Genomic DNA, 18,220 nt, shown 5'->3' with positions numbered 1-18,220 from the left:
GGTTGTTGGGAGATCCTAACAAGTGCACATAATTAATTCTGCTCAGCTAAGGCTTCTCCACCCTCCTTCCTCTGTTTCTCATTGGAATTCAACCAGAGATTGCTCTTGGCTGACTCTCTATAACCTGTGTTGAAAGACAGAAATACTTGGATCACCTGATACTGCTAATAGTCTCACTTCCAGTTAGCTTCAGTGACTCCTTGTCAAGGGCAAAGAATCCAGGCTTTCAAGTGCAGACTGAAGAGATGAAGTTAACTAGAAAAATATGCCAACTTTGTCCTGCAAAGCTTTTTCTACTTCAAAAGAAATCTTATAGCCACAGAGAATAGGCAAAAAGGGCAACTTTAATGAAAGGCTCCTGCAAAGACACAAGTCAATTAGCTATCTGGAAAGAGCGTGAAGCTCCGATACCCATTCCCCATCTTGGCAAGAATCTATTCTTCCACCTAAGCGGAAAAGCAAAAGCAAAACTGAGAGAGGTAGCATGGATGATGAGAACTTGATACTTTATGACTCTGAAATGATCAAGTCTTATTTGAACTCACTAGAAAACCCTTTCTCAATATTTAAAATTCTATCACTATTAAAGGAAATAATGACACTGGCTTTGGGTAAAAAAAGAAATAATAAATTGTACAGAGAAATAGTTCCATATTCTGCAATAATCACTGGTCTTAGCCATGGTAACAAATATTTTAACTCGGGTGAACTTGTACTCAGTCAACTGCATTTTCCTGGACCAGATCAGTGCACATCTATCACACAATGAAGTGGCACGGCCACCTTACACACACAGGATATAGATGTGAAAGCACATCTATACATGTGTTTACTTTCAAGCATGCTGGATTTTTTTAAAGTGTAATAAAGCTATATAGAAGTGCTTCTGCATTAATTTCACTTACTTTGAAAGAAAACTGCACTGCAGATTCTGGAGGGTAAACTATGAAGTGTCTTAAGGTGAAGCCAAAACCCTGAGATGTCCTCCTAAGCACGACAGTTTTGGGACCAGGCCATGAGAAAGTTTCTTCTTCCTCCGATGGTGACACAGCTTCACTCTGCTCTTTTCCATCTTTGTTTTTTGACGCCTAAAATAAGAGAGGCACACAAAGAATCGTAATTTGGGTAATTTAAAACAAACAAACCCCTCTCCCCCCAAAATATTCATGTGCACTTGAAATTACTATTTTTCCCCCATAACCAACATACCTTGATGATCACTTATCAAAAGAAATGTATAACGTAAAGCAGCTCCCCTTACAGCATTACACCTCTGGTCATATTACATACAGAATTAACCTTTAATTTTAAATGAAGTTAGATATTAAGGAAGTCAAAGTACAACAGTGAAAGGCTCAAAACGAACTGCAAGAAACGTGTACAGCTTGCATGTTTTATTTGCTTTCTACTTTAGATACAAACGTGTCTTTTGGGACCCCATTTCTGAGTGCACATAGCTCACACACACATACAAAACAACTCTTTTCCTCACTTACAGTGCAAGCACAGTTTTCTTGACTGGTATGTCCTCACTTAGAACAAGTAAAACAGAACTGAAGAACACAGTCAAGTGGTTAGGCTTCCTCAGCAAGACATACTTTTTCTCCAGTCATATCTCTGACTTTGCTTCCTCCACCTTTAGCTACTTTCCATGAACATTTCAATATGAGAATTCTAAACTAGACTTTTTTACTTCTGTGTTTCTTTTTACAGTCCTACTGCAATCCCTTGTCTTATGAGACATCTTGTGGGTTTTATTTTCTTAAGGGAAATTTTATATACCTACGACTCAAGAAACATACTATTATATTTTAAAAAAAATAATCTTTTCAACTTTATATAAAATCTTCCTTTTCGATTTTAAAAGTGAGTACCACATCACACACAACATTTCAAATCAAAGGCAGAAGACGTACAAAGAAAGCATACAAAAGCCTATGACCTTCCTCTAAATATTCCAGTTCAACGATGCATGAAACAAATTTAGATACCACAGCCTATAGCCTATTCAAAGGGTATTCAAACAGAAATAATAGTCTTCTTGTCCTCCTATAGCTCTGCTGCTGTGGCTTAGGAACTAGCTGATACGTGTCAGAATTTACTGCTTGGTTTTCTCCCTTGGCTGCTCCAAATAATCCTTTTTGCTTTAGTCTTACATCTGGGATCTCAAACTGCAATGCTTACTGGGAAGGTGGGTCCAGCCAACTCCAATCAACATCTACAGAGAGGACAAAGCATTTCTACTCTAAGCACAATGATAGTAACACATATTACAATAAGCAATATGTTGAAGTTGCTTGGTGAGATAGTTAACCCATCAGAATAATACTCTACATTCAGGTACATAAAAATGACACATTTCTACAGTTGCTATGGTTTGTCCTTGAAAACCCACATCTTGGTATGTCCAACGGGGAAGACAAGGAAATACTAGCCAATGCTTCAAAGACCAGGCTCCAACAACCCTGCTCTTCAGCAAGGAAAACAAACAAATGGAGAAGGGTCTTGGTGCTACTTCTGGAAGCAGAAAATGCAGAGAATCCAAAGCATCCTGACAAGACTCTGCTCCTCTGAAGAGTCTGGAAGGATTATCAGCAGGTTTTGGGAAGAGCAGCAATAAACAGGACTCAGTCTCAGCCTAGTCTGCCCTCATCTATCATCTTCATTCATGTTTTAGAGCATTAGTGAGAAACTGAAAAGACTGCAATTATATGACTAACAAAAAACGAGCAAGAACCATGGAACTGCCAAGATAAGTGCTTTAATTTAAAGTTCAATCAATGCAAAGATTAAGGTGAAAGCCACATAATCCTTCAGCCTAAGGATGGAGTTTGTTATTGAGTTGATCCCCAGCAATATGTTCAGCTTCTAAACATAACAGCATTTTTTCAGTTCTGCACAAATAAACGGCCCTTCTCAGTCTTTCAATCTCATTACATGAGCGGAAACTGGAGCCAGTAAGAACATTTTGATTCCAATAAACTGGCAAAAGAAATAGCTCTGAATAAAAAAATATCATTGGCCTCTAAAATATGACAGTGATTTCCTCCATGAAGCAACAGGCAGCAGCCCATCTATTTAACATTCCCTTGCAATCTTTTATTCATCCTCTCAAATATTTATAAGCAACGCTTGATGCAAGAGTTTTGAACAATCATGAGCAACCACAGGTATCACACAACAGCAAAAAATGTTAATAAGCAAATAGCTATTGTTATGAATATGTGAACAGCAATATACTTAGCACTGACAAAATATGTCTGCAATATACTTGCATCTTTTTTTCTGACAAAACCCTCCCTAGTTAGGCTAAAAGGTAATTTTAATATGTATAACTGTTCACTGATGTTTACATACAGAAATACTGTAACCTGAGTTCAAAATACAGTCATACATAGAACTTCAATAGGTGTGAGAAATGGGAGATGCAGCATTTGATTGTGGTGAAAAAAAGATAACCTCTCATTTCCGTGTCATTTCATGCAAATGTTCAGCATTCACAGAAGCTGCTGAACTAACAGATATCCATAAACAACAGTATTCCCCAGTCAAATCATTATTTCTGAAAAAGCATGTCAGAAGGGAAAAGTTATCTTCATGCCAACCTCGGATCCCCTGCAAGGTCTGCCAACAGGGCAACAAAAGAAGCCAATATTAATAATAAATGTGAGACATGTTCAGTAACAGCAACTCTCAACCACCACTATGGACAAGAAAGAATCTGAATTATGAAGTAAAGAGTCAACATCTGTTGAGTAACCCTGTGACATGTCCAAGCACAGCACACCCACCAGAACATCCCTTGCCAGAGAAGCTTTAGAAAGGAACAAGGAAAGTTTTCAAATACAGAATACAAAACAAGGATTCAAGACAGCGAGCAAGAAACAGATGATGTTTAGCATTGACAAGAATGCGTTACTGAAGGCAGAGTTCCTACATGGTTTTCCTTTAGAGCCAAAAATGACAGCAATCAAGCTCCGAATACATACATCTCATATCCTTAAGGTGATTTGTCTTTTGGGTAGACTCATTTGCATTTCAAGAGAATGAAAAATGAATGCTTTATTTTATTCTCATTTTATATAAAATTGAGCAAACCAGAGATTATTTTGCCATTTCCTTACTGAAGTTCTGCATGTTTTTTTCACCACAGATTCAATGCTCAAAATTGAAGTCAGAATACATACAATCAAGTTCAAGGACTGAAAAATCCCAGGGTACTAAAAATGATTCAAGCATCATTTCCCTGAGGAGTTCTTCATACAAGGTTTCTGTGCAAAGTATCTCAAAGCATCATTTCCTGTTATATGCAATTTCAAGGACATACAACAGATGCTTAACTGCATTGTAAAATGCATACTTTGTTTTTAATATTGTATTTAACCCTTTTTTCCTGAACAATGAAAACATCCATGAAAAAAATATCAGATGGCACCTTAAAGAACTACATGAATCACTGGGAGCTTAACACACAATATAAGAATCATGTAAATTCAGTAAACAGCACTGATGTTTGTAAATGATATTATTTCCAATTAAAAGCAAATCTACAATCAATAACATCCCGTTATATCAGTCTAAAAAATTTAAAAAGCTGAACACATCCAATTTGCATGCTGTCCAAATCACATTTGATTTTTAATCTTCTGATCATTTTACAGACAGACCTATACTGAGCATACTAAAAATCTTTAAAAGACAGTCATAAGCACTTACAATACAAGCTATCAATAAAGAATTGTATTCCTGACTATCTAGACAGATAAACAAGTATTCTCAGAGTTCCAAAGACTGTCTTCATAGATGAGTAACACTAAGCACAATAAATCACTGATATATTGCACTATTTCTTCCTGATAAATCATTCAAGCCATTTTAAAGTTGGTGTGAATAATCAATTTTCATCTTCATCTTTGTGTTCAGTGCACAGGTTCAAAATTATTTCTAAAAACTCTTAGTACTAGCATCCAGATTTACTCTACACTGATCTTTGAACACTTAGCATTTTTTTTTTACCACATGTAACACTTCACAAGTAAATTATGTAAATCTCATTGAAAATGTAAGGGTTAGCCAAACACTGTTTTCTGGAGCCTAAACCTCTATTAAAAATAAAAAGAAGAAAACCCCACCAGACCAACCAGGGGACATACCTATTAATACCTCAACAAGAGCTTGCAGACAGCCTGTGGGTAGCAGGGCCTGCTTAAGCTGCATTTAGAAGTGTTCATTTTGTAGCTATCTACCAAGAAATGTGATACCTGAAATAGCAGTTTGGCTAGACAGATAAATGCTGAACAGAAAAGGTTTTTCTAGAACAGTCTGATCTTATTTAAATGGGGCAAAGCATAAGGTCCTTTAAAGAGTAAAAGAGAAGGAAAAAAAAGTCTTTTTTGGCTGAAGTTACAGAATGGAAGAAAAAAATCCTGCTTATATGGCAAGGAAAAGTTACCCACAGAACAGTCTTTGTTTCTGTAATAACCAGGTTCTTCCACTGATGATTTCTAAATAAAGTTATTAACAAGCTACTGACTCTTTTAGTATCCTTTTAGTTCAGAAGATGAAGAAGCAAATGAATAGCTAGAGGACACCATGTCCCTTTGACCCTTACCATTTTCTCCTGTGGTTACAGACCTGGACTCCTGCATATAAAAATCGCAGAGTAAAAATTTAATCCATTGGAGAACACATGGTTCCCTGGTTCTCCGACATAACAGAAAAGCACCACAAACCCTCCAAAGCACACAGCTCCTGTGCTCCTAAAGCTTGTAACGTTTCCTTTCAGAAATGTCCAAAACAGACATTTAAGACAGCCAAAAAAGAGGTTATGCAAATTTTGTTTGAGATGCATTATCTCCCCATCCTCATTTGCAGTACAGGGAGGCATATCCAGCACCCAGAGAAAGCCAGCTGATGTCTTATCTTAGCAGCACCTCAAAAGCAGGATCATTCACACAAGGTGCAAAACAAATCTTTTCCTTTCGGTTCTCAAGCTTATAAATCAAGGATTTCAAGGCAGATGGGTCACACTTATAAAGACAAACACTATGATCACATGCTGAAACAGTCTCAAGCCATAGTGAGATATAACATTTCTCACATCTTTAAATCAAACTGGAATGTACAAACATCTTCTACAGATGTAGGTCATTCCCAGTTGAAGAAAAGTTATGACTGACACAAAGGTGACACCTTAACTAAATCTTTTCTCCAGGTATCCAGGACAGTCTTCCCCTCAAAACAAATGAGTTTTGTAACTTTCAGCCTCAGCAAATACCTTATGAAGAGGGGAAAAAAATAAAAATAATATAAAAAAATAAAATGGAATGGAGAAACTCCAAAACCTACATAGCAGTATTAGGCCTCCATGTCAAATATCTACTTGTTAAAACTTCTGACTGACTTCCACGCTCAACAAAATCTTAAGTCTTCCCCTAAACAGGTAGGCAGGATGTTGGCAAGGACAGAAATTCAGGCAAGAAGTGTAACCTGGCAGTGTATGTACTGACAGTGTTCTTCCCTCATCTTCTGTCCTTGCCAAGCAGCTACAAGGTATAATCAGCAGCATCTCCAACTCCATGCCGATGTTCAAAAATCAGTCTGCAAATTGGTGGGATAAAAGAAAACCTTTAGAAGTCCTAGATATATAATCTTGGATGCTAGCTGACACCATAAAAAAAATAAACGCATCTAGAATTTGTGAGAGGGAAGAGAAGCAAAAAAAAAAAAAAAAAGGACAAAAAAAGACATCAATTAAATTTTTAACTGCTGTATGCACTAGGCTTTGTTAGAAACTTCAGCTAAACTCCAAAGGTGCCTGCAGCAATACACGCATAATACCGAAAAACCTGCCCCTTTACTAACACCACAAATAGCCTGTATGGCTTATTGACAAACCAGCCCACACATTCCAGTATTTTGAGCACCAAACTAGAGCACTCATTTCTGCATGCTACCCCAAGGCACCCCGTTCACACTAAACAAGCAACAAGGTTAAGGAAATGTAATTACTAATTACTGCTTAATTTACATCTAGATTTATGCTTAGGCAAATACATAGTAAACATGAATTAGCTGCCATCTACCTACATGCTCTATCAACTCCATAGGACTTTCTTCTCTCGGACTCCTTCTCCTGCCACATACCAAGATGTTAAACACCCTTGATGCTGTAAAGAAGTCTGTATGCAAAGCCTCCACCTTAAATATTTTTTCAATAAATAGTTCTGCTTTGAGAGTCTGCCTGTGTAATCTCTGACTCTTGTGTACATACTCCCTTCTAAAACTAAATTCTTACCATGTCCAAACGTTGCCATTAAGCATGTCTGTGAGTTCTAATTTAATCAGAAAGGACATCTTTTTTCTTGTCTACCTTTTAAAAATAAGACCATGACCTGGGCATGGCTAAGTGTAATCACCTCCTGTTTGTATGTCAAACTGAACTTTGTTAAGCAGAAAATAAATCACTATAATGTTAAAACAGCTTCCCTCTATCCAATGAGTTGAGCTCTCAAAATACCCCTTCCACAATAACACAACAGAATATATAGTATATTTATGTAACTCCTGACATTTATTATGTGCTGACATGGACTTTTTATTAACAGCACTTCACTAAAACTACACATGACCACAACATACCAGACTGTATTGAAAGTTACTCAGGATGAACAGGCTTCTATGTACCAAATGACACTGTAAGAGCACATTCTGAAGAGTCAGGCAGTTTGAAGCACAGAGACATACTGAAGCCCAGGAGAGGAAACTGTTTCCTACCCCAGAATATCCCTAAGTGTTGCTCCATTCTTTTGCGGAACAGCCCACAGGGAAATGGATCCCACCCAACAGATCATGCTGGACCTACTCACTAGTAGCAAGCCCATGGAGCAAGAGACAGAAGCTATTTGTCTCCATCTTGCCTGGTTCAGTGCTATATAAGAAAGCTGCAAGAATGATTTGGCTGCCCAATGCTAGTAACTGCTGAGCCTGTTTTCAGTAGTTATCAGGAGGAGGCTGCCCTGCCACAAAGCACCTGAAACTGGAAATGAAGATGTAAACAAGCCCTCAAAGCTCAAAAGATCAAACAGCTACAGAGCCACTCTCACCACAAGAGAAAGCTGAGGTGTAAAGGGAGCCTGAGCCCTCACCCATACAACCATTAGTAGATAGCATTCAGAAAGACAGACAGAACTGGTTCAGTTAGGGCCTTCTCTCTGAGGCCACTGTTAACAGCAGAAAACAGTCACAGTCTGATTTTGGGGCTGGGGGGTGGGGGGGCATAGGTCTTTTCTAATGCAGCAGTTCTTTATGACCGTAAGGGGCAGAGAGAAGAGAGAAAAATCAGTCTCCACAGGAAGACTTCCCCAACTGTGAAACTCAGCAAAGCATCAACTCCAACAGTCACCAGGGGACACCATTCACCTCTTACAGAGTGGCTGTTGTTACGTATATGTAGTGCATTTGCTAAGATTCCCTAAGACTATCAAACACTTCCCGAGCTGCAGCTGAGGGTGATGCAGAACAAGATCCTTTATGAACAAAATGATAATATGAGCAAAATGACAAATATGATCCTTTATACAGAACAAAATCCTTTATGACTCCATATGGACAGAAAGTTACTGCAATTAATAGTTTCAATATCAAACAACCAGAAAGCAGAAATAAGTTATTAGTGATTGCCATAAAACTAAGAGCAAGGATAGGCAATGCTATTTCTCATGCGCTACTCACCTCGGTTGAGTAGCACACGAGGTGGGCCATGAGCCGCCAGCCGCAGCAGAGAATGTCTCTTTGAGCAGCTCACCCTCACTCAGCCCCAATGGGTCTTGCTAATAGCCGTAACAAGGCATTTCAAAACAAGGGCAAGGCAATAAAGATTTGAACATCACTTGACAGACTGACCACAGTTCTAGGTGTTTCCCTCACGGAAGCCTGCTTTTCATCATTTTAATGCACCATTATGGCACTAAACTAAGCCCAGGTGGGCACGGCAACAGGTCATTTTTGGGAGACTAACCAAAATTAATTCAGGTGTTTATTGGGTGGTGGTTCTGGCAGCAAACCTACCACTTTCTTTTAGGAGTGTGAACCCTACCCAGATGGAATACAAGCCTTGAATATTCTTTTAGTTCAATAACAAAGGCAGTTGCTGCCTGCCTGCAGCAGAAACTGGTGAGGACACCAACACAGATACTGAAAAGCACCTAAGAAATGAATAACCTATGTCAATAAAATACATAAATAATGTCCGCAAACCAAGCCCAGGCAAGGAGAAAGGCTCAAGAAAGCAACACATGACTACTCCAAATGTATGAAAGTAAGTGGGAAGTCTGCAACCTTTCAAAAACAAAGTCTCTGTGCCAGCACAGCAGATGGCTGGGAGGCACGCGGAGAGAGAAATGCATTACTACTGTGCACCACGCAGGCCACAAAGCTGGCTTGGAGGTGGAAGGAGGACAGAGGGACACGTTTCCATGTGCTTTCATAACTATGGTGTAGTAAACACAACCATCCAAAGGAGAAACAGTATTTTCAAGATAAAGTATTTCAGTTCTCAATCAGGTCAAGGCACACAGAGAAAACACACAATAAAAGCCTCCACAGGCTTTTATTTGTGCAGTTTATTACCCAGCTTAAACTTTCCTTACTGTGTTCGTGCTGTTCACGACAGGCTGCTCTGTAACGCATTCCAGTTGGTTCTCATGTCAGTCTCATCACTACTCCGTAAGTCCTGAAAAGCAAAGCTGATGGCTATCTACAGCAACCTTTACTTTCCTCCCTCACCTTGAATGCTCACACATTTATACTGCACTTTCCCTGAACTCAAATAGAGAAAGCCAAGAGTTAGAGGACGCTTATACCTGAAAAACCTAATCTTCTTTATGTGAAATCAAATCCCACCATCATGAGTAATTAGGCTTTACAATGGCAAATTACTCAAGGATTTAGAGACACATGACAGTCCAAAAATGGGTGATCACAAAGGTGTTGCTTCAATGTGTCTATTATCATTCAGTTTACCTAGTTCTGGATTAAACACAGTGATGCCAATTAGCTCTGTAAACTAAGCCCTGCTGGACATGCTTGCTTGAATGAAGGGAACATGTAACTTCCCAGGCCAGAGGGGATCCAGAAAGAGTTTTTCTACTTTGAAGCAGGGAGAATCCCAACCTATTAAGTCCGGCTAGACTTGAAATAGCTTTTTTACACAGAGGAAGCTTTGGTTTTCTTACACTGTAGTTCTGATATCTGCACATTTTGCAGTACGCTCTTACCTTCACAAAGAGCAAGATTAGGTCTGGCAGCATGACTAGTGCACTCAAATGGGACTTTTCCAGACTTAACACCTAATCCTCAAATTATGCAGATGTATACATAAACTAACTTATCAGATCTCCCTTTAAACACTAGATACTAGCAAGTTTAGCATACTTTAACTCATTAAAATGATCCTAATCTACCAGATAAACATCTATGGTATACAAATACGTACACAAAAAGTATACTGTATTTTTATGTGCACATATATATACACACATATCTTTGTAGTAGCTTGTCCACATCCAAAAACTATACTACTTTACCAAGATCCTTTTCAAAGCCAGTTCAGTACGCCTCAGTTTACATCATGCATTATACTCCACAGACTGAATGCCGATTTCAAGCAACATCACCAAGAAACAGAGTAAAAAGCATAGACTTCACAGCAGAGACGCAAACTATTTTCACAATGTGTTTTTATCTTAAATGCAGTATTTACAATAATAAACATGGAGTTCATAGTATTAAAATTTAGTCAGAAAAAACATGAAAAACAAAAAGAAACTGAGAGCTTCCTTGTTTTCTTACAGACTCATTAGCAAAAGCCTCCCCTCTTAACACATACATCCTTAAACTGGAAAGAAAGGAAACATCTGCAGGGCTGGTAGCATAACAGCAAAATGTCATGTGATCTTAATTTAGCTAAATTGAAGCTTTTCCTTCTCTGCTTGTTCGGTCGTTGCTTGTTAAGAATAAGAAATGCTTTGTCCTCACCTTACAGTTTAATCTGAAATATCAGAAACAGGAGACAAAAAAAACATGCTTCTGCCCTTATTTAATGTTAGAGGTTATTCCATGCATGATAAAATAACCTTCTCAGTAGTGTGACAGAAGTGATAAAGAGTGGTTTGCACACTCACCGGGCTGTCAAGAACTGCCTTACACTGCTTCTTTCAGCCTATGAGAACTTTCTGATAGACTCAAGAATACAAGCTGCCTGCCCAATGACCCATTCTCCTCCCTACAAATAGGGAGCAAACAGTAAGAAACACTGCCAGTGCCCCCAGCTAAGTACACTACTGCAAGAATAGGAACAACTTTCAACAAAGTTTGCGCTCTTTTGCTTTCCAGAGGTACGTGGACATTATCAAACACACAACCTTCCAGATAGCTTCCACTACACTTTCACCAGACTATTATAACATACCTATTAACATGTGAAATAGCTTTGCAGAATCCATTACGAAAACCAAAATCACTGCACAGTGTAAAACCTGACCTGCACGGACCCCGTTTCAGTAACCAGACAAACCACAGCTTTAAACTCATGTTAGCTCTGAAACTACCTACACATTTCCCTCTGTTATACAGTTTCTCCCCACTGTAGCCAGAAGCTATATTCTTGATTTAAAAAACTATCAACTATGTCACTTGTAGAATCGAAGCTGACCAAACCACCCAAGAGAACATCCGCTTTTCCACAGCCACTCTGTCCCCTCTGCAAACTTCTGTACTTGGATTAGGCTACACCATGATGCAACTACAACACTGAGTAAGAGGTTTACTCTATAGGCTCAGCAATGCCTTATACCTGCTCTCTATCAAATGTAAGTATGAGGTTGATCTTCTTGTACTGAAGCTACTGAACTTTTCAACATAAGCAGAATATGCTCATTCCTGTTCTAAAACAAACCCAAGAAAATGAGACCATTTAGAGACTATCCACACCACCTCATTTGCGTAAACACATCACCATACCTGCTGGTAATTCAAGCTGTTAAGATCATTCAATTCTGCAATATTAAAGCTTAAGATTTTTTGTCCATGTTCAACAGAAATGTCTCTGACCTGCCCAAAGCCAAACAGAAACATCTGGAACATCAGGGAATTGACCCTCAATGTTAAAATCCAACCTGTCACCCTAAAAATATGGTTTTTGTGAGTTAGTATTCCAGAGTCTGCCTCTGTTTACAGAAGATTTACCTAGACACACAGGGAGAATTTTAAGAACTGACTCAAGAGAGGAACTATTCATATCAAACCTAAACTTCTTCAGAAGTTTAATACAAAACACACCAAAACCTGGAAAACAAATGTGTCAAGATTCTTTACATCACATAGACAGCTTCCCACCTCAAAACTAACTTCTAAATATACAATTTGAGCTTCTCAGCGTTAAAGCTTTCTAATACAGAGACTATTAATAAACTCCTGCAGACAAAATCACCACTTCTATATAATCCTAGCCCTGTGTTTCAAGATATTTAATTTGAACAGACTATATAACATGTAAATCAACGCACTGGAAGTTTTAAAAGCCTTAAACTCAGAACTGAAAAGGCTTGAGGTCTGTACAAATAAAAAAATAGCATACATAAATGCAAAGCCACAAATCCAAATACCCAAGTTAAAAGTATATCAAACCCTTACATTTGTAATCCATTGTGTATATGCAACAGAGGGGAAAAAAAACAAAACTTTTTCACTGAAGGACACTTCATTTACAAAGTTACAATGCAAAGAAAGGTGCTTTAAAAAGGACTGTTACGCCATTAACCTGAAAAAAAAAAAAAAAAAAAAAAGAATCTTAAATCTTTATGCCCAGAGATTAAATATCACTAAGAGGATAGAGAGGAGAAAGTTGTCCACAGGATTTTCAGTTTAGCTGCACATCCAGAAGCTTTTCAGTGTTGACTTACAATGTTGTTATACATGACCTGTGTATTTCCTCACAGTCTGCACTGAATATGTCAGTAGGAATGATTCATATAGATTGACTGCATCTACATTTGCATCCCTGTCGGGAGGCTGGGGTAGGAAGAGAGAAGAAATCTATTTTAATATAAATCTATTTCCTTATTTAATAACTACTCATTTTCACATGTCTACTACTATGGCTTGAATTGCTCACTGTTCCCGAGTTACTTCCCTGTACCTCTGAACATTACAAAATGTTTCTCCAGCAGTGTAAATTCCCACAACGAGTAAAGCCACCAGCTATTTCCTGCAATGATTTTACATATACTCATTTTCTACTCAATAAAATTGAAAACATCACACCCTGCACTGTGTGATGAAGAGACAAGATTTTTATCGTATTCCCTCCCTCCCCGAGGCAGCAGATGAACAGAAGAGCGAGCATGCTAACAGCATAGTATCACATTTCAAAACCATTATCCGCTGCAGATATCTCAGAAGGAATGCAGCCACCTTTGTTATTTCATCCTCCAAGTGACAAACCTGGAAGACTGAAAGATTGTTTTAGTGTTGTCAGATTCTCTGAAGGGAGAGAAATAGCTGCAGTGCAGCAGCTGCTGCAGTACTGCTGCGTCCTGGGGCTTGAAGGCAATGTGAGAGCCAGGCTTGTGCTGCAACATCCCATTTCCACATACAGCCTCACAAAAATCAGAGACTGCAATAATGAACTCAAGCTCAAAAATATAGAAATAAGAGATCTTGGCTGCTATACTGTCACAACATACTAGTGTATTTTCAAGTACATCAATACAGTCTTTCATGAGAAGGTGCCTCCAAGCCTAACAACTTCAATGGTCAGGCCCACCCTGTGCAGTGAAATTTGACCAACTGTTAAGTTTACAGAACTTTGCAGAATACTTGTCTCTGGCTGAGAAAACCAAGATTTAAGTATTTACAGGGCTCAAAAAAATTACTGTTATTTTTAGAGGTTAAGATGCAGAGATAAGATAAAAAACAGAAGCCAGCTCTTGATCAGTGAAGAACCAATGAGATCAGCACATGAGAAGATCGGCCCACCTCAAACAAATAAAAGCCCACTTAAAGCGCAGTGACAACCTATGTATGCTCTTTGCTGGTAAGAAGGCAACCTACATTCAACTTATGTTCTACTGTGCCCTATCTTAACACTTGAAAGCAAGGTATTTGTGATGCAACGATCAAAACCCAAAACTGCTGTATTGTCTACTTTATATTACCTACCAGTAATTTTTTCAACCATCTGAAGGAGTGGTATTATTTTAGACATATTTGCTCTAAGATACCCCACCATGGCCACAAGGTGGAAAGACATACTAACCTCGAGAGTTCACCTGCATGCTGAAGGCTGATAAAGGATACCATTACAAGGACAGAAGGGGTAGCTCCTTCTGCATCTAGTACAAGTTGTCTCAGAAACATAACTTAGCATACTAGCTGTGATCCAAGTCAGAGTAATTATTCAACAAATGCATGGAAGTGCCAAATAAGACTTTTACTCAGTAACACAAGTTTGTATTTTCTTATTTAACATGTATTTTTGATGACTCCTTAGAAGAAAATTTGTTTTCCTATAAGGCAAATCTTTAATTCACCTCTCAGATCACAAGCAGTAATTCATCCCCTGATGTTTTACTGGGGTCAGGATGAACGGAAATTGCCAAGAAACCTCTGTAACTTCTGCTAATTCAAAGATACCATGAGCCAAAGCAGAGTTGTGCTTTGAGGTTACACCTGAGAGCTGTTAGTCTCAGGCTTCACAGGTCACCCATCTGCTTTCTTACCAGCTTGGATGCTGTTAAGTGGAGAACGTCAAACAGCAACACTGCTATACAAAGCAGCGTGCATCTCTCACCAGCTTGACAGCTTCCACTTTGGCCATGGCATTTCAGCTGCAGAAGGAAGAGAGTAGCTGCACTGTAATATCCCATGAACAAACTTTCAGCTTCATTTAAAACAAAAATACCAGCAGCAACTCAAGCATGCAAGTAATTTGAAGTATACTATCTATGGCTTGGTGTTTCTTTCCAGCTTGGTAAGAAACAGGGTTTAGGCTATGTGAACCCTCTCTGAGTGGGTTTTGTTGGTTTGGGGGCTAGGGGTGGGTGGGTGTTGTGTTGTGGGTTGGTTTTGTTGCTTGGGGTTTTTTAAGCCGTTCACTTCAATCCCCCTTTCCCTTCCCTCTAGTTATAATCAAACTTATTTCAAGACTTTACAGACTGACCCACATAATAAGCAAAGCCTTTTCTTATTTCTTCTTGATTTCTCTGTATTATGGTAAGCAATTGTCACATTGAATTTGCCTATACAGGTGAATTCTGATATATGGGTAAGCAAAATGCATTAAACTTCGTGAAACAGTTATGCGCCTGCAAAAATTAAGACTTTAGGAGAATTCCTCAAGTTTTCTCAAATCTAACAGGAGACTTTTTCAACCTGTAAGGTTAAGGAGATGACTCAAAACCTCCCGACGCTGTGAATCACTTTTTGCATCATTAAAAAAACCCAAACAAAACACCGAAAATTACAAGAACACCACCACCCCACAACAATGTATTTTCCTGATTACAAACTTTTAGTAGGGTTTGCTTGTATTTTAAATGGCATACTGTTTCAAAAAGGACTTCTGTGTATGGTGGGAATACTTCTGAATCACTTGCTTCTAGTTACAGCATTAAAAGGGCAACTTTGCAAGAAGTGCTTACCTTCCCTTTTCACCATAGAAGACTGTCTGAATGTTACACAAGAGACACAGATAGTACCTATAATACTTTTAAAGTAATATTACAATTGCATACATTACTTCAAATCCTTTAGTAAGTGGATTCCATTTTAAAACATTTCCATTCAAAATCCAGGCAGGTTTTTGGGCTTGGTGTCATGTGGCCATTGTCATCCCCCCTCTCCTAAGGTCTGCAGTCAGTCAATTAGACTTAACCCAGTCCACATTAAGAACTGAATTAACATCCTGTCAAAATTCATTTTACCCTGCACATTTAAAAAAACAGCAACAACCTCCCCTTATACTATTTTTTTTAATCATATATGATAAAGTATTTTGAAGTATTTCAAAATACTGCTTTAAGGCTTTTTAAGGCAGGAAAACATATCAGCTTTGTATTTGTTAACAATGCAGTTTACCCTGGCATATCACCCCCTTCCTCTCTATTAATTTTTATCTTTTTGTGCAATTCATAAAAAGCCCACAAAGTTCAAGACTCTAAGAAAGCAACCTAAAGTACTCAAAGTGTTAAAAAAGCAATTATATAGTTAAAGCATGCTTTGTATACTTAACAACTCAAAAAACCTCCTTAGTAAATGGGAACATTTCTAATGTTGCATCCTCAATAAGATTGAGGGTAGGGAGAAGAGACTGACCAGAGCCTTCCCCCCCCCCCCCCAGTAGTAAATTATGTCATCGTATTAAAATATGCAAGAATAAGCAAACAACAAACCTGATCACTCCATGCACAATACAGGTTACATATGAAACTCCATTTGTGATTGATCATGCAGTCCAAAATCTTAAACTGGGCCATGTCTTGCTATAGCGCAGACTGCTGCTGTACTCTGACTCAGCTTTTGTCCCAGTGATCCTCGAGGATATGAGAGCTATGCAGTAATGACATTCAGGAACAAGGACCTTCCTTCCTGTTCAGGCTCCTTTCCCACCCCAACTATGTGTCAACTCAAAAAGATAAACTGACAGAACTGCATAACATTCTTCAAAATAATACTTCCGAAGCTGCCAAATTATGTACTCTTAGGAAAAAGAAATGGGAAGTAAGAACATCCTAAGAAATCTCACTAAAGCAAACACAGAAAGGCACTCTCAAACTGCTTCCCTCCACTTCATTTCTGCAGCTGCTGCAACCAGTTCAAATATCCACAATTTAGTGCAATAATTTATATCATATGACTCTTAACCTTGCTTAGGCACAGTTGTGATGATGGCTTCTGTGTTTTCATGAGATTTAGAAGCTTAGGGTTTCTATTTTAAACCCAGCATGAGCATGTTTAAACATGAGCAACTTTTCAAAACTCAGGAGAACTTCATAGTTTTCACAAAAATTGTATGGGTTCATCTTCTTCAGGTTCTTAAATGGCAGAGTACTGTTAGAGCACTGCACAGAAATGCTGCCTTTTGTAATAAAGGACAACAGCCCTACTGATAGAGAAATGGAACTCTGCAACACCAGAGGGATCCTGAAAATCTGCAGAAATACTGGAAGAGCTTCTTTCTTCCTTTACATATTTCTTTTATTGCATCTGCAAACAACCACCCTATTTCAGCATGCGCTCATATTCTGCAGCTTGACTGCCTACCTTGTATTCCCCCTTCCCCTTCAAAGGTGAGATTCAGAAATACAGGAAATTTGTCTCCACAGAAACATACATGGTTTATCTGATGATTAAATGAACTATTAGAGTAGTCACAATAATTTGCAGTTTAAACACAATTAACTAATAAATGCTTCAGAAAGAGAGACACAAGGCTTTATCTAACAGGTATAATTCAAAATAATTTAAAAGAGATAATGGCTTTAAACTGAAAGAGGGTAAATTTAGGTTAGATATTAGCAGAAGTTCTTTACTGTGAGCATGGTGAGTTACTGGAACAGGCTGTCCAGAGGACTTGTGGATGGCCCACCCCTGGAAGTGTTCAAGGCCCTTTTCAACCCAAACTATCCTGTGATTCTATGAAAACTAAAACATGTTATTTGTTGAAAATGTGTTTGAGATACCAAGCATTTCTCTGAGAGAAGGAACCCAAACCTTCTCACCTGAAGCCAACGAACAAGCAGAGACAGTCCTGCAGAAAACGGGCATCAGGGTCCCCTCATTCCTAGGCTCAGCTGCTCCTTCAGTAACACCAGAATAACGGTAACACAGGAGATGAGACATGTATGAGAAAGACAGCTTTCTGTTTGCACCAGCAAAGATAACTTTTCTATCTTGAGAAAGGACAGAGGAACAGCTACACGAACAGGGGGCCAATTCACTCTTGGGTTCAGTAATAACCAACAGACTGAAGAGAACTTCAAATGTTAAAGGAAAATCTGTGCTATAAAAGCAGACTGGAAATGAAACAAATTTGTACACAAGGGTCAAATAAATGGGATGGCCAAACAGCAGCTTGTAACTTTGAAACAGTTATACAGATAAGGCTTCGTTTGTTTTAACCAAACCAAACAAAAAATCTTGTCCCAGTTTCTCATCCCAA

The 18,220-nt window shown here is 38.5% G+C and overlaps 1 protein-coding gene across 6 annotated transcripts in view; it reads right to left on the bottom strand.

Annotated features, from left to right (window-relative positions):
* Positions 1 to 18,220, bottom strand: part of ARHGAP21 (Rho GTPase activating protein 21) — a 113,130-nt gene that overhangs the window by 62,973 nt on the left and 31,937 nt on the right. For 3 of the 6 annotated variants that reach the window (XM_062633593.1, XM_062633599.1, XM_062633598.1), the window contains exons 1-2: positions 16,452 to 16,474; positions 906 to 1,088 (exon numbers count right to left, since the gene is read on the bottom strand). Coding sequence is in view for 3 of the 6 variants with exons in the window: in XM_062633595.1 (XP_062489579.1) it covers positions 906 to 1,088 (183 nt within the window). In the remaining 3 variants the exon portion in view is untranslated. Of the gene's footprint in view, positions 1 to 905; positions 1,089 to 16,451; positions 16,475 to 18,220 lie in introns of those variants that run through there. The other 3 variants (XM_062633595.1, XM_062633594.1, XM_062633596.1) reach the window with 1 other exon arrangement.

Source organism: Pezoporus occidentalis, unplaced genomic scaffold, assembly GCF_034315485.1.
Source record: "Pezoporus occidentalis ecotype Australia unplaced genomic scaffold, CSIRO_AGI_Poc_V1 ctg40, whole genome shotgun sequence".
NCBI lineage: Eukaryota > Metazoa > Chordata > Aves > Psittaciformes > Psittacidae > Pezoporus > Pezoporus occidentalis.
This window is presented reverse-complemented; position numbering and strand designations above follow the sequence as displayed.